The 17,756-nt window shown below is 44.0% G+C and overlaps 1 protein-coding gene across 16 annotated transcripts in view; it reads right to left on the reverse strand.

Moving 5' to 3' along the window:
• Window positions 1–17,756, reverse strand: part of CELF4 (CUGBP Elav-like family member 4) — a 700,852-nt gene that overhangs the window by 68,710 nt on the left and 614,386 nt on the right. For all 16 annotated transcript variants that reach the window (XR_007907278.1, XM_051804503.1, XM_051804504.1 and 13 more), the window contains 2 exons: window positions 13,044–13,187; window positions 2,424–2,571 (listed from right to left, as the gene is read on the reverse strand). Coding sequence is in view for 15 of the 16 variants with exons in the window: in XM_051804503.1 (XP_051660463.1) it covers window positions 2,424–2,571; window positions 13,044–13,187 (292 nt within the window). In the remaining variant the exon portion in view is untranslated. The remainder of the gene's footprint in view (window positions 1–2,423; window positions 2,572–13,043; window positions 13,188–17,756) is intronic.

The following is a 17,756-nucleotide window of genomic DNA, read 5'->3' on the forward strand; positions in this document are numbered from 1 at the left end:
CATGAGTTTCCTCTCCTGTATTCTGACAGTGAGAGTTTAACAGTCCCCTCATCCTGTCAAACACTGAAACTGCCTGCCCAGGGAAGCGATGGAGTCACCATCCCTGGAGATATTTAAAACGTGTAGACGTGATGTTTAGGGACACAATTTAATGGGGAACATGGTAGTGCTGGGTTAATGGTTGGACTTGATGATCTTAAAGATTTTTTACAACCTAGGTGATCTAAGATTCTGTGACTCTGAAAGGCACTGGTGACAGCAGAAGAGGAGCAGTTTATAGCAAAGAAGAGCTGGGATGCTTTTTGTGTGCTGGATATCATGGTAGGCACATAATTTGGCTGTTTTACAGGTATTTTCGAATCTATTGCACAAAACTCAGTCGTTTTCAAGACTTATACATATGCAAAAGAGCTTGTGCTCTTTTGTGGTGGGTCCATCACAAACCACTGCCTGGATTCAGCTTTCCAGGCCCTGACAACATTTGAATTCCAGACAGTCTTTGTTTGATGTTCTTTCTGCTCCCACCAACACAAAACAAATCTAGCTAATGCAAATATGATAATCTTTCCAGCAGTGGGTTTAAAGGGTGCACATATAATTAAGCCACTTTTCTGTTTGGTTTTGCAGTAGCTCCATCGACTCATTGTTTATACTTTTTATCATTGTGTAAACATATATTTTGAGATGTGTGTGGTATAAGATTTTTGAGTCAAGTGCTTTTCCTTGGGTCTCCATAAGTTCATGTGGAATGAGATCTGTCTTCCTTTCTCTTCCTCTCCCCCCTACTTATATTCTAATACAAGCAAAGGAAAAGATATGTATATGATCCAGTAGCTGCTGATGCTGTTCCCAGCTACAGATTGCAGAGAGATGCTGTGTGCAGTCAGGGATATTTCCTTTGGCAGACAGGTTAGCACAGCTCAGTTCATTAGGAACAGTGCCCAAACCTGCATTGCTTTGGTGCCTTAATTCCCTGCCATCCAATGTTTCTCAACCATCAGGCATCTTTCCTGACTGCTTTGTCAGATGGCACTTTCCCACTCTGGGGCTGGTGCAGATCTCTCTATATTCAGCAATGAAGCTGCCTTTTTCCTCTCTTACTGCTCTGCTCTGGAGTCCCAGTTCCTGGTCTGCCCAATACTGCCTGCACCATAGCAGGCTCAGACATATCTCACTCCTTCCATGTCTCATCCCAAACCTTTGTGAAGCTGGTCCTCTCCAAGCCAGCTGGATGCTTCCAGGTTCACGCAAGGGCACTGGTATGCCACATCTTTCTGAGTACAGTCCTATTCCCTGTATCTCTCATAGAAACAAGCTATGTCACCCCAAGGACCCTTTTATCCCAGCCTGTCTCTTAGAAATGGTCCTCTGAAGATGTACCTTTGAGAGCTCTGCTCCCCTACCAGACTCTGGTAGATTGCAAGGCTTTCCAAATTCTCATGTCTTTCAAGGTTTGGTCCCACTTTCCTGCTTTGCTACTTCACTGCTGTTAGGCCATGTATCACTCCATGACTACCAGGCTTGATCATTCCTTGACCTCTTCCTGCCCAAATGATATCCCTGTGCTTCAAGCCCCAGGAAAGACAGACCTGTTTGCATCTCAGCTTATTTCTCTGCCCATGGAACTACATATTGCAGCTCCTAGAATGGGCTTCTCACAGCCTAGACAGATCCTGGCAGCCCTTCACTGACTACCTGTCTCTATTTCAGCGGCCTGAAACCCTCTCACCAAAGGTCTTCATTCCAGACAGGACCAGATATCTTCCCTAAATACCTACTGTCCTATCTCATAATAGGGGAATGGCTTATGTGTCCCAAAGGCAAAACTCATCTTGTTAACGATAATGCATCTTACCACCAACCCTATTTTGTTTGTCTTTAGACCAGCCTGGCTGTGACAGCACCAGCACTGACCAGCTGGACACATATATACACCAATAAACCAGTGCAGGACACTGCAGAATGTTTTATGACATTTGGAGGGTGCTCAGACACAAAGAGAAGTTGTGTGTGGGATAAAACTGAGAAGGAAGTGTCACAGAATCATAGAATTGTTAAGGTTGGAAAAGACGTCTGAGATCACAGAGTCCAACCATTAACCCAGCACTGCCAAGCCCACCACTAAACCAAGTCCTAAAGTGTCACACCTACACATCTTTTAAACATCTCCAGGGATGGACACTCAACCACTGCCAAGGGCAGGCCATTACAAAGAAATCTTTTCCAATACCCAGTCCAAACCTCCCCTGGTGGAACTTGAGGCCCTTTACTCTGGTCCTGTCACTTGTAACCTGGGAGAAGAGGTCGATGCTCGCCTGGTTGCAGGTGGCTAAAACGGAGAGCTAATATGTCCTGCCAGGTCTCCTCTGGGATGGGACCAGATCTTCCCACCCTTTTCCCTCTCCACCCCTCTGTCCCCTTACCTGAGGTTGGTGTCATGGGGGCGGCTGCCAGGCCGTTCATGTTCAGAGCTGCCATCTGCTGCATCTGGGCCGCGGCAAAGGCTGCCATGGGGTTCAGGTATCCGCCCTGCGCCACCGAGGCCATGATCGCGGCCTGCTGCTGCATCAGCTGGAACAAAGAGAGCAGGGAAAAAATATCACGCGGTCACTGGCTGGGCAGCCTGTGGCACCAGCATCAGGGTGTGGGCCTGGTGAGGGTGTGATGCACCCCTCTCTTTTGAGATGTCAGCACACTGTGCCTGTGGTACCCCCCAGGCTTGGCCTTCCTCCTCGCTACAGGAGCTGGAGGCAAAGGTTATCTTTTCATCTTGGAGTCTTTGTGGTCCCCATCCCCTCCATGTCTTCCCCCAGTGTGGAGATCTCCCGTGAGCTGGACACAATCCTCTGATTCCCTGCTACTTTTCTGATAAGAAGGGCAGACAAAAGATTTTATACATAGAAAAGACTATATACTACCTGAGCAAAGAGGTTTCATGGCTTACATTGCTTATATCAAAGTTCTGGGAAAGCCCTGGTGGTTAGTGATGGGAGACCAGTGTATGCAGGGAAAGTGGACTCCTTCTCGAAAGCAGCAAGCCTGGCTAGTTCTCTAGGGATAACCTGATTTTTTTCCATCTGTCAGTGAGAAAAATCACTTTTTCTGAGGCTGCTAGGAAGTGTATGGTGGGTACAAAGCAAAACCATGACCAAACCTTTTGACCAGATTATGGCATATATTTCCAATACAACTAATCAGAGACTTCCAGAAAAGCTGTACAAGAGAAGGGAGCTCCCCTACTTTAGCAAGATTAATATTGCCTAATAGGAAAACCTCTTTCCCATGGTTTTGATCTGGGCTGACTTCCTCTATTAATTTTTTTCCAGAAAGTGGTCAAAATACTGCTTGTTTCAGGGCACCTACCAAAAGCAGAAATAAGTAACCCAGGCTACATTTTCAGGCATTCTGGGGGTAAAAATTTCGAAGCAGAAGGCTGGTGAATGGTTGTACATGCTGGAAATGCTTCTTTCATTAAAACCAGACTTTGTTATCATTATGTTACACTCCAAACCTAGCACACAGATGGTGCAGTTCACGTGTACAGTATGGCTGCAGTGGGCTTATAAAATGTTCCTGGTGTGAAGGATAAGACAGTTTGGTTGAAGCTGCCTCTTGTCTCCTTCCCTGTAGCTGTATAAGGAGTCAGACAGGGTACGTCCGAGTATCCAATCCCCAGCAGTGACCAGTGGTGGATGCTTACAGATGGTATGGGGGAAAGAAGATGCACAGAGAGTGTTACTCTGTACATTGCTGAACCTCTGGTAATCTGTGCCTTGATGATAATAGTGGAAAAGAAAAATGTTTTCCTGTAGTGATTTTAGAAGTGATTCATGTCTGTGATGTCTCCAGAATTGGAGTAACTCTGTTTTGCTACTGTCTGTCATTTTACTCTCTCTCCCATCAAGAAATCACCTTCTGATACTGTTTTTTAAGCACATGGGACATGCTTCTCAGCATTAAACAGATCTCAAAAGTCATGGCAAGGAACACACTGTTCCCTACTGTTAGCTTTAATACAGAAATAACAGCTAAATTAGCTATTCATACACATACGCACTAAAAGAAACCAATGAGTGCCTTGAATGAACCCTTGAAAATGAACTGTACTCATTCAAATACTGAGACTTGTCACCATCAGTAAAGGATGCTGTGCCACTGACCCGCTGAATAACCATGCACATGTTGTGGAAACTTGCCTTGGTTTCTCCAGCAGTAAAATGGGACACAGGATACCTGCCTCCCCACACAGGAGTGCCTTCAGATCTACAGATAAAAGGTGTTTTATTGGAGTTGAGTATTATTATTTTTTGAAGCCTAATGCAGATTGGAGGCAAAGTGGTGGCTTTTCCTTTGATTGTTAATTACCCTTTTTTATTATACCCTGCATAAGACACTTTCACATTTTAATTAGTGATATCCTGTTCTTTGTAATTACTGATGGAGTGATTAGACAATCTTTTCTATTATAGCACAATGCTGATTCCCCTTTAAGGAATACATTTGTTTCTAGACATTATTTGGGTTTATTCTGCAGAGAAGGTACTGAGCAGGTGATTTTAGAAAGTATGCCAATGAAGTGAATGAGGAAGGGGAAATCCATCCATCTTTAACACTGGATTGACTCCAGCACTAGGTGTCCTGACTCATATCTCATTTTCTGTGCTGGGTATTTTTACCCAGGACAGAGGAGGCTGGTTGCAGAAATGATGGCCAAGATCTATGCCTATAGGATCTCTGTAGCTCTGCAGACCCAAGTAACATCTCTCTGAGATGGATGCAGTTGCAAGGGCTGGGAACATTCCCAGTCTGGACCTTGTCAAGTTTTCTCTGCTTTTCTCCAAAAGTGACCAGAGCTGCATGAACAAGCCCACCTCAGAACAGAGAGTGATGTATGGTTGGTTGTATGTGTGCCATAGTCTTGCTGGCAGATATCAGCCTGGTATTTGAACCAGAGACATTCTAGACTAGGCAGAGGACTATGTTTTTGGCATTTCCCACTGTCAGGTTCAGTAAACTAAATACAGATTGGGTTTGCTTTGAGCTGGTCACCCACCATGGTTGATGTGCAAACAGGTAGAGAAATCTAGGCCGAGATTCATCTCTCCCTTCTGTACCCAAATGCCTCTGGGCAGATGGATTGCAGCTTTGTTTCTCCCTGTGGACTGGATGTGGAACCTCAATTGATTGGTTCAGCTGCACCTACCAACACAGTCAGATGAAATAATTTCCACCCCTTACCTGGTCCTCAGCAGATATTTTTGGAACTTGGTTCACATTCATTTAAAAGAAAGGCGTTAATCCCATTTTTTGAGTTTCACCTGTGCTGCTGAGAAACAGGGCTCTATCTAAAAAGTTGCTGCATTGGCAATAGTAGTACAAATTATTCTAGTGCTCCAAAGAAAATCTCCATTTTGCACTCAGCAGAGCTACGCAGTCACTTATGACATTAATTATGGCTTATGCAACTTTTTCTCCCACTTATGGATGTCTCTAAGCTGTTCAGAGTTAACAATGGCAGGTGCTCCTCCTGTTTGCAAATCAGGTAACCTCAGTGTGTCACTTCTTGTGCTTTCGGAGGGATTATAAATTTGCACTGGAAGGTGCCTGTTTGCAGAGTATGCCTTGGCTACAAGGATTGCAAGGTTCCTTTTTGCAATGCAATGTCATTCATGCCCTTCTGTCACGGACCTTTGGAGAGAAGAAGGTATTTTCTCTCTCCTTATGAGAAGAACTAGACGTTCCTAATCTACTGATCTATGTTGAAGGTGCAGGGTCTGCAGTCTAAAGCCTGGTGAATTTCAGTGAAATGGTCACTTAAAACTGGCCATACTCCCACAGAGACCGAATTAGGACTGTGAGGAGCAAAGAGGTTAAATTTATCTTGGGGTTAAAAAGCTAATGCAGTAAAAATAAAGTCCTAAGCTGTGTTTTGGTAAACTAGATCAAGTGCTTCGGCTACAACAGAGATCCTGCAGAGAGCAGTCACCCACTTTCTGTTATGCTCAGTGCTCTGTGGAGGTACTCTCCAAGATGTCCTAGAAAACTAGCATGCTGAAATAAGCTGGACCCCTTCATATCATGACCCAAAAGACACAGAGCTCACTGCAGTCTCTGGGTTAACCTAGGGTTTCCTTGGAGCTCAGAGGAGTAGAGCTTCCCACATCTGAACACAGATGTGTACCCCTGTTAACTGGCTTTGCTACTTTGGCTAGAGAGTGGACCTTGACTTGTCCTAAAACTGTCTGGACATTTCAACTCTTGACAACCCTCCTGCCTCCTTTCTAAGGTCACAGGTCCCATTCACACCTGTCCTGCTCTTGTTGGATGTGCTCAGGAGTGAAGGTTAAGGGGAAAGAAGAGGGAGCTCCCACCCAGCCCAGTGGTCAAAGCCTGACTGAGTGCAGTGGCACAATGCAGGTAGGAGGACAGGAACTCAGTCACCTTGGAAGAAGTTGACAGGATAAGATCTACCTCCTCCCCTCCCAGGATGGCTCCAGGGAAATTTACAAAAGAAGAGCAAGTCCTGTAAGGGTCACCAGTCTTCCTTATAAAACCTCCAGGGTATTCCCAGTGAAAGTCACCCCACTCCTTCCCCAACTCTCCCGGAAGACAAATGTCCCATCCACTATCTTTTCACTTTGAAAGAGACCCAGCGTATGGTCCCAGTTAATAAAACTGTAGAAAGTGAGGCAGTGACCCCACCAGAGGCAAATCAATAGCAGCAGGGCCCCTGGGTATTGTGTACTTTAAAATATGCCATTTGAAATGCAGATTTTCCCTGCCTGGGCTGGGGCTACAGAGCACTAATCAGGAAGACAGCAGCCTTATTGTCTCAGACTGATCCAAGGGGATGTAGAGGAGCTTTTCCCTCCCCTAGCTGAAAGGACGTATTTCCTTTTGCTTCTCTTACTTCCTTGGCATGACCTTTGCCTCAGCATTTAGAGCCTTTTCCCATCCATTTTAAAGATTCGTTCCTTCTTTCCTGCTAACTTTTCTTTTGCTCAAATATTTATCTCCTGAGGAGACCAGGAGATGCTACCAGACTGGTTCCTGCCACACCTCAAGACAGCACCTCAAGAGGTAGAGAACCTGCAGTTGCCATCCCAATGCTTGAGAACTGGTGGGGCAGGTGGAGAGGCGCTGGTAAAGCCATCCAAACCATGGGAAGGGGTGGCAATGATGGTTGATCAATAGAGAGAGATGGAAGGATTTGTCTCACACATCTTTTTACTACCTTGAGTTGCAGCTGTACTCAAGGGCAAGAAATACTCTCCTTTTTCTTACAGGAGGAACAATTGCATGGAGACATGAAGGAACTTTCTCAAGGTCAAAAACTCCTGCTGGAAATAGGACAAGAAAGCACAGCCTGCCTTGCTCAGCCCCCAAAAGAAATGCGTGTGAAAATGAAAAGGGGAAGAGGAGAAAGGAGGATTATTTCCGATGAACTCTTTTTGAAATAGTGTGATCATTGCCCTTGGAGAGGTCTTACTCTGAATGATGTGATGACCTTCCCCTTTTTTTTCAGTGTTATTTGCCATCCTTGTCTCTGAATGACATGATTTTTTTTGACTTTTAACATTCTTCATTTAGTATAATAAAAGTAATAACAGCATCCCACACTTCCCACATCTAACAATCTATATAGACACTTAGCTAATGAATCCTCATGGTAACCCTGTGATAGAAAGAGCTAAGCAAAGTGATCAACCAAGCAGCAAGAGGACTCATATCTGGTAAAGTCACAGAATTGGCAAATTCATGTCTGTTTTACCTAACTGGCCATTAGGAGGTAAAACTAAAAATACCTTTCAAGCCTTCAAACAGGCAGAAGATGATTGGTAAAAAAGCCAAAATAGTCTTTCATACATTTTTAATGTTTTCAAGAAAACAGAAATTTCTGTTTTGAAAGTAAAATTTAAATTTAATTAAATTTTTTTTTAAAAAATCAAACAAATGTGCAACACCTGTATTCATGTGCCCTAGTGTCTTTCCAGTCTGATACACAACAGTTCAGGTTTCTGATTTCCTGTGAACTGTGGAAAAAACCCAAAGCCTAAAAAAGATTGTACAGAGAGCCCAAATGTGAGTGTTCATTATTTCTGAATTACCAGGGAGCTGGTGGTCAGAAACATGGTATTAGCACTGCTACAGAGTATTATGGCCTCAAAATAGCTTCCTCTCCTGGAACAGATCAGAGCAAGTGATTTGCGTACCAGGTAGTATTTACCAAATATACCGTCTCATTTTGGCTATTTAAATGTAATAACTATTATATCCAGAAGATAGCCTATAGTCAGTAATTTTCCCCCAATTTCATAGGGCTAGCTGATTTTTTTTTAAAGTATCTTTCCAAAATAATTTCACAGTACAAATTGAATAAATTTAGGAAGGAGAGATCCTTCCCATCAGCACTACCTCAGATTATTTAGCAAAAATATCCTTTCATCTCCACAGGAGCTGGACAGCGAGGTAGAAGGGGACACCTAGGCTTTTGTAGTCAGTATGGTAGTCATTGCTGCCCTAACTTCCCAAGAAGACCAGCTGTGATGATGACTGATAGCTCTGCTGTGTTGGACATTCCCAGATTTGTTGCAGTTTTTGTCTGGAGTTTGGGAGCAGCAGCCATTTGTACTTTTTCAGAGTGAGAGAGATTTACTGATGGGAAAGGACTTGCTCCAGGCCAGAGTAAATGCTAGGATTGCCTATGTTGTCTCTGCCCCAGTCTGTCTGTTTTTACTCACAAACTCTATGCCTATCCCTGCCGCAGGGTGCAATCAGTCCCAAGGCTGGAGTTTGGCCAGAAGACCATGGCTAACACTCCCACCCCATTTTTTATGTAAACTTGATTTATGACTTTGATCTTATCTTAAATAATTTAAAAATTAAATAATTTATAATGTATCTGTCACTTTCCAAGGCTCTTTCCTTTGTTCTTGCTTTGCTCTTCTGCATTTTCCCATCTTCCTAACCCTTTTTTGATCTGTGAACATTTCCTTTCTGTGTGGTGGGGCGTCACTGACACGAGACAGCTCCTAACTATTCCTTGCCACTTTCTGCACAGAAAGACCTACAGGAACTTTTGCCACCATTGTTTGTTTGGGCCAGGATTGTACTACCACTATTTACAGTCTGTTTTGATTTTTACTGCTTGCGATTTTGGGCTTGGCCATCCCACCTCTTACCAAGATCTAAGAAGGTGTGCTGCGCTCCTCTGAGGTGGAGAGTGTCCCTGCAGGCTCATTCTTGTCTGGCAGCAAATCAAGGTGGTGCCAGCTAGCATCACTCTCCTCTCCAGACTGAGTTCAAATCTATAACTCAATCTGGGCTTAACTTAGACTGCAGAAAGAGCTATCAACACCCAGCTGGTGTATATTCACAGTAACCCGACACCAAAAAGAGCTGATGCTCTGTACACGTGTGAAATAAAAAAAATAATTGCCCCATAAAAGGAGAAGTTAAATGAGTATGGGAAGATATTGCTAAAAAGAAAAAACCTAAACCAAACAAACACACAAAAAACAAAGAAAAACCCCCCAAAAAAACCAATTCCAAAAAACCCCACCAAACCAAACCAAACCAACCAAACAAAAAGAACAAACCACCAGACTCTGAAACAAATTAGTGTAGGGCCTCTAGGAGCTTTAGGAAGCCATGAAATTTGACTTGCCTTGAGCTGCATACAAAAGAGGTGAAGTGAGTCTGGTGTGGCTTTCTGTGTCACTGAAACAGTGTACAGGGTTGGTGCCAAGCTTTGTCTGGTCTGCTTGCAGGTGGCACATGAGGAGAGGATGGAAAACCGCACAAAGTGGAGAAGTCCCTTTGCTTCCTCATATTTTTTACCTCTGGGTCTGAGGCCATACGGCTGCTGAAACCGAGGACTGGTTGCTTGGCTGATGTGAGGCTGCCACTGCTATCAAGGTTAAAGTTGTTTAAGCTGAGGCTAAGTGGGTTGACAGCGTGCAACAGCAGTAGGGAGTGAACTGTGACATGGCCAGTTGCTGAGTTGTAAGGCAGGTAACTTAGGGAGGAGCTGGGGCCCAAATCAGTCCTGATGGCAACAATGAAGACTCAGTCAAACACTGATGGATTGAGATCCTCGTTGCTTCTCCTCAGAGGGTTTGCAAACCTACAGGTGCCCATCAATCTATCATGTGTGTTTCTGATGCACCGGCCACCATGAATGGATTGAGACCTTTTTGCAGGAGCTAATCCAGTCACAGTGATGTGCAAGATGCTTCTCTGGGGCAAATACAGCAAGAAACTGCAGCATATGGGACTTGAACAACTTCCTCTCTGGGGACAGACCATTAGAAACTATTGATAAACTGCTGTCATGGGATTGCTTGAGAAGTCTTACATGGAGACATGAGTCAGGTGTGGACTGTAGGGGGATAGCTGAGAGTACAGACTACAAGTATGAATTAGAGAGCCTAATGTCTCCTGCTTGTTCTGACCTTACTACCAAGCACTGAGGCACTTCTTGCACTTGTGTTACTGCCCTACCTCTGTGTGAAAACTTGGAGGGACTGTGCAAGAGAGAGCTGTGTCCCTGAGGGAGAAGAGGAAATAAAGAAATCTGATCATCAGCTTTACTTGTACACGTGGAAACAAGGCCAGGGAGTCAAGTAATTCACTGAGTATCACAAGAGTTGCTGGTGGCCGTGGCATCACCCATCATGACAGTCCTGATCCTGATGTTTCACCTTCTCTCCTCTTGACTTGCATTAGCTCTTTGACTCCATTTTGGGCCGAATAAAACTGCTCTCTCCCTTTTCCTCTTCCTTATCGATCCCTCCATCTCCTGCTGGCATTTGTGAGGTGCCAATCACCTTGATATATAAGAGCCAGCAGTCTGAGGTGGATTAATCAAGACCGAGGGAACGCCACAGAGCCTTGAAGCTCCCTTCCTTCCCTTTTATGTGAGACTGTGAGATGAAACAGATAGGGAGGCTGATTGAGAGACAGCATCTGAGCACGCTCTGGGTGTACAGGTGCCAAACAGGAATGTGATCCCATCATTTAGACAGCTCTGAAGTCCCCAGGGTAATTGGTGTCACCAACTTGTCATATCCAATGGGTCAAGATCTAAAACTTATTCTTTCCCCATTGTTAGCATATTTATCAGGGGGAAAAAAAAGATAATGGGTCCAATTCTGCTTTTGCAGAAATCAATATGAAAAATATTTGTTTGTTTCAATGGGTGGGAGCAGACCAGGAATTGTTTTCACTCTTCCTTCAGCCATAAATCCTCGCCTACCATCATAAAATACCTGTATTATCTGGTGAGAAATGGAGGAAACTTTTGTCATGTAAGGGAGCAGACTTGCATTCTCTCATATCAGGATTAACCTAGGCTGGAAATTAGAAGAGTTACTCTAGATTAAAAATAATGCAAGAAGAGTTTTTGGACCAGAGCATCAGGACAGTGGCGTCTTTACCATCTCTCCAGCTGCCTGATCAATGCCTGTAGAGTAACACTGAAGCCACATCTCCTGCCTGTCAACCTCTGCAAATGTTCATCCCAAGCTACTTGTGGGTTGCCTCCTGTTAATCTCTCTGATATGTAGAGGCAAAAATCCTGCCTCCCTCTGCCAGGCTGCTGACCACTGACCTGGGCTCAGATGGGATTTACTGTCTCTTTTCCAATTCCTACAACCTTCCCTGGCCAGGAGGACAGTTAAACACAGGCAGGCTGGGGAGGGAACAGTTCTTCTATCATATGAGGAAGGGAGAAGGGGACAAAGGAAGAGACAGAGATTGACTTAGTCTGGGAGTAAAAATGGAGACAGAAAAAAAGAAGTAAACATTTTTCTAGACAAGAGTGAATTAAAAAGTCCAGAACTGCACCAAGAGGTGAAGCTGGGAGGAGAGGGGGAACTTCTGTGGAGCTCTACAGTACATCCTCACACCTCTGCATGGCTCACACAAGGGGTAGACGGGGTTGTACCAAGGGTTCCGTGAGGCTCAGGACCCCCAGAGAAGGACAGAAATTTTCAGATCTTCAAGTTAACAAACAAACATGGGCATGTGATGGGAAATACATGGTACCAACAAATGAGAAAGAAACAGTCAGGGAAGAAAGCAAAGCCTGGTGGTCAGTGCACTGAAGGAAGTATGGGTATAGCAGAGTGTGATTCCTGAGCTGGCCCTGTAAACCTCAGGCAAGGCATTTGGTCTCTTGTTCAGGAATATGTTACTCTGGAAAATGGTACTTCCCTCCTGTACACAAATCTTGCAGAGTACAAGGGGACCACATTTTGCCACCAAACAGATGAAGCACTCAGATACACTGCCTGCAAATGTGCTCTAGAGGAGGCAACAAAATCACTGGGCAGTATTGTGTCTATTGTGTCTGCCTCCTGCAGGCATCACCTCTACCTGCCTCTGAAATACCTGACAGAAAGTCCAAGTTACCTGAACCCAACCTTGTCTTGCAGGTCCTTGTAAATTGTAGCCTAAGAAATAGTACTAGTGCCAGAGACATCAATTTCAGGCTATCATCAAAAGCCCAGCTCCCTGTACAATCCCGTCTTCTCAGGGGCCCAGTGTCCAGGTTTCGTATGTACATAAAGTACCTGAAGCAAATCCAACAGGACTTTTTCCCAGTGCACTTAAATCATACTGTTTTGGGAAGCCAACACTGTATATGTACATATCTGCTTGCCCATTTTGTTATTATCTAGCATGCTTTCATGAACCTAAAAACATTTCTGTCAACAACTGCCATTTCATCCTGTGGTCACTCCAAGGTACCCAGAAGCCACATGATGACATGAGGCAAAGAACTAGGATAAACTGAATTCAGGCTTATTTTATCCAAATGCTCAAAGGCTAGTTGTGCTTTTATTTTATAACAATGACTTAGACCCCATAGGAAGCGTTTTGCATGGGTCCACACATGATCGTGGTGTGGTTACTGCTAGAATTGGCTACTGCTAGAACTGGATACTGCACCTCTGAGACTTGCCTGGGAGATTCCCTTGTCTGCCCTGGATAATATTCCCAATTCCATGAACATGTGTAGAGTCAGGGTCTATACTTACTGCCTGTGCATAGGCGCCATAAGCCCCAAACTGGATGGCCATGGGGTTGAACATGCCCATTTGTCCTGCCATTTGCTGCATGCGCCTCATTGTACGCTCCTTGTCCGTGTCCGCAAACTTCACCACCAGGCTTGAAGAGGCTCCCTGCAGGACAGGAAAAAAAAAGGACACACAAGAGGGAATGAGCTAGATACACACTTGCTCACCAATCCATACATGTAACACAGACTTGGTACAACAAAATTCTGCTGGAGCTGACTTTTTCCATGCAAAAAAAATCAGGTTTTTGAATTTGACCCTTGCAAGGGGCTGAGAGCATCAGAAAGGAAGTAAAGGACCCAGGAGGGTGAATGCCAGCAGCCTGTTTCCTAATTTCCTCTTAAATTCAAAGTCCTAGCCTGTCATTCATGTTCCCTCTGTAAAAGTTTTTGCCTTATTCTTTCAACCTTCAGGTCCATTAGGTTGTCCTCATCAGAGGACAAAGGTCTGAACTCAGTGCAGCAAAATGTAAGAGGCTTTGCTGAATGAATGCGGTAGGATTTGGGGACCTATTTGTTTTGGTGGAATGTGCGAGGTTTCTGCATTCTAGACCCCTGAACTGGATCGCCCTTTCATGCTGCTCTCTTGTAACCCATAGTGAGAAATCTCTGCCCAGCCTTGGAGATGAGACTCAGTATCGTGGGCAGAGTGTATGTATCATCATGAAACAACATCTGTTCTGCACTGTTAAATTAGGGGAGGAAAAATAGTACCTGATGGACCTGAGTTTCCTCTTAGAAAATTGAGACTACTACACAAACCCCCACATTTAAAGCTACACATCTCCAGGAAAGCTTTGTGATATTAGGATTTTGTCTACAGTCAACACCAGTGCAGAACTACAGATGACCATCAGAACTGCCTGCAGAAAACTGTGAAAAACATGGTGCTTTTGGGGATGAAAGAAATCCCTCTCCTTCCCAGAATGAGATGAAAGGTCAGTAGCTGCAATCCTTACATTTCTAATAGGAGACAGAGATGGGAAGAAACAGATCTACTTAGGAAGGAAGGCACTGGTATTTTTTTGTCTTGCTCCAAGGAAGTCCCAGCTTCATGGGTTGGTTGACTCCCCACAGGGTGTTCTCCCTGAGGATGGAGGAGATGCAGAGAGGGGAGAATCTGGCCACTGCCCTGGCAGCAGGGGACAGTTGCCTCGGTACCTGGGCTGCCATCAAGCCTGGGGAGAACAGGTGAGCTGTCAGGAGGCTGACAAAAGGCAGCTGAAATCATTGTGCTCCCATGGTACACTTCCCTTTTGACAAACTGGTATTCATTGTTGGAAATATAGTCAGCCGGAAATTACCAGCTCAGCCTCCGGCTGTGGCACTAGAGGAAGACCAGCTCCATGCCAGAGGAGCTGAGATATTTCAGGACCCTCTTTTTTCTAACAGGTGGATTTTCTCAGATTGTACAGGAACAATATTATTAACTGGCTTGCACGCACTCCTATGTAACTGCAAGCACAAAAAATAGTCTCTGTGAAAGCAGAGTTGCTCTGCTACAAACTGGGAAGAATGTAGTAAACCACAGATATGGATGTACATATATATAAGTCTGAGCTATACATATTCAATAGCCTCTCCAGATCCTCGGTTATGAATAAAGACTTGAGGAATTAACTTGCTAAAAAAAGACCCCAACAATCTAAGGCCACACAATGAGCGATGTTCCCCCAGATTAGCAGTCTGTTCTGGGAGAAAGTGATTTTCATTGGTAAAGAATCTTTCTTTTTGACCCGTTAGTCTTTCTCTAATAAATCTATAACCTGCTAACACAATGTGGTGAAGAGCAAGGTTTTGAAAAAAGTGCTTCAGGAAAACAAAGGGACGGAGAGATGAATACTCCATTCAAGGATGGAGAGCAATCTTCAGAAGTTATTAAAAAACCAAAACAGAAGGGGGAGTGGAAGGGGGAGAAGAAAAAAAATCTAGCCAAAATTCCCCTGCATTTCTGTTGAAGGCTAGATGACTTTTCATTTTTTTTACATCACATGATGTAGTTATTGATCCTTCCCCAAATCACACTCTTAATTGCAGCTCATCGACAAATGAATATTTTAATGCATACATTTCCTGCTAATTATCACCTGGACTAGTTCTTAATTAGATTTCAACACTCATTTAATTAACCCTGATCCAAGAGACTGTTTGGTAACTCGAATCTAATGATTTAAACCTATTTGCAGCTGTATTGGAGGGAGGCACTGGTCCACAGCAGATTGGGCTGTTCAGAGGAGCTGTTGTGATTTGCAGAGCAGAGGCTGCAGCACTGTGGGCACAATGCAGGATGGAGGATTTTGAAACTGAAACAGGCACATGAGTATTCAACTCTGCAAAGGGGTTTAGAAGATATGACCTGCTCTTGTTAGAAGGACAGAGAAGTGTAAATAAAAGTTGGTGTCTTCTTCCTTCCTTTTTTATTTCTAACTCTATTTGCCCTGGAAGGCTTAGGGCAAGAACTGCCTCAGGCATTTGCTGATGCCTCACACTGTTGAAAACCAAGCTATTATTGTAGATGGCATCATGAAAACATGGGTAACCTCCACACGAAGTGCTTGCCCCTGGAGTGTTCTTCCCTCCTGACATGAGTCATAGTGACTGCACAGCAGCTGTTTGACCCAATGGGATCTCGTATTGCCTCTTACGAGATGTTTTTCTGGGTTGCCTGTCGCAGCAGGACTTCAGAACCCTTTGAACATCTCTATCACATACAGAGAGCAGAAAGGCCATTGGCAAATAAATGCAAGCTAGAGCACACTCTACAAAGAAAGAAGAGAAAAAGAAGGTTTTTTTAAGAGTGCAAGTGGTTAGAGATGTGTAGCCAGTAGAAATGCTGCAATGTTCTTGAATATGAAGATCGACCTTGGGATTGATGCTTTCTGTGTGTGGTTCCTCATGTGCAGCTCTTTCATGTGGCCCAAAGGAGATCAGGCAGTAAATGCTATCAGATCTGCCAGTGCAGGACTTTTTGCCGTGGAGCCAAACACTGCTGTTCATCTACAGCAGAACAAGGCTACTTCCTACTCCAGTGACTACTACTCCACTGAATAACAACAGAAATGCCCCAGAATGGGCCAGATTTTCCATAGGGTAAAAACCCCAGAGCCCTTCATCTGGACTATTTATTGCTTCCTCAAGCAGCTAAACTGCGGTGTAAATCATCTGTTGTCTGCTGACAAAGGCAATAGGTCCTGTCTGCTCAGTCATTTATTAGTAATACATAATCTCCTTCTTGCTCTCTCTGGCTGTTGGACTGGACCTTATATTTTGCCAAACCCCAAGAGAGTTACACTGGGTAAGTCAATAATGTTTGAAATGTACTTCTGCATTACAGTGAGGAAAAGACCTGTTTATTTCACTACCCTGCAGACCCACAGTCAGAAGAGACCATCATGAAAGTGAGCATTCCTGCTGGTGCCTCTGCAATGGGCTGCTTGGAATTGGCATTTATCTCCTTTTCCATCAAATCAACCTCCTTTTTCAAGTACTTTGATATCTACTGATGAAAAGAATAATGTAGGTCTAAGTATTATTATGCTTTTCCTATTCTCTCTTGGGCCAGCAAGTCTACTTAATATGACTATCTTGCTTCCAGTCCCCCTCCCTCACATAGTAATGAATTGCTCCCCTTAGTCAGCAGAGTCTGATACTCTCTAGGCTGGCGGTGCGAGCGAAAAGATGGAGGAAAAATCACTCTGCGCCACACTCACTTTGTAATCCCTAATCAGAGTCCTCTGTGGGAAAAACTAATTTCCCAGCCTGTCTTGACGTGTGAAATAAAGTCATTCTTGAAAACAGGAGCTTGACAGGTCGCTTGTGAAATTTCATATTCAGCTAAAAATAAAATATCCATCCATTGATATTTCATTTAAAGGCAAAGGAGAAAAAAATCCTTTGCCTGGCTGTTGGAACTGTTTCCCATTAGACATGATCTTCCAAATGGAGTGCATACACAAATTAAGCAAAAGCTTTTCAGGAGGCCAAATATTACTGCACAGCATCAGGGAAAGTTGTTTCTCCCTAGAACAATATTCATAGGAAAAGTTTTGTGAAGGTGTTGCCTTGTAGAATATATGTCTGAATTTCCTTTTCCTGATAGCCCTATAAGTCTCCTCTAACCCAGTAGGTTACCAATCCCCATAGATGGTTAGACATCTTTTTCTTGCAAAACTGATGAATCTGGGCCTAATTTGTAAAAGTCTTTAGGTAATGTTTCACTTTAAGCTTGGTGAATGACATATTGGAGGTAAGCATACACTTAAGCACTTTTAACACAAGGGTGTCTCTCTCATACAGGTGGACCTTTGTATCTTAGTTAGCTCAAATAGAGCCAGTCAAAATCTCTGGGCAAAAAATACTGAAAAAAGGTTTGTTACATTAAATTTCCAGTGACTGAGCCCTTGAATATAAGAGATCTGAATGTGCAAATCCCATAAACTACCTTCCGAAATGTCAGCTGTAGACACAAACTAAGATGCTTAAATGAATAGGTGCTGCCTTCCTAAGTGTCACCACATGGATGGTTTTTCTTGTGGTGGAAATTCTGCTTTAGCACTCCCTTTGCTACTGTAAAGAGGAGCTGGGAGGATGCTGATCCTCAGCAAGACAATCAGGCGAAGTATTACGACACAAGGATCCTTGATGTTACAGCCTGAAATCCAGAGGAAGGATTCTC

This window comes from Manacus candei, unplaced genomic scaffold (genome assembly GCF_025592945.1).
Source record: "Manacus candei isolate 608988 ecotype Guabito, Panama unplaced genomic scaffold, ASM2559294v1 h1tg000061l, whole genome shotgun sequence".
NCBI classification, from domain to species: Eukaryota; Metazoa; Chordata; class Aves; order Passeriformes; family Pipridae; genus Manacus; species Manacus candei.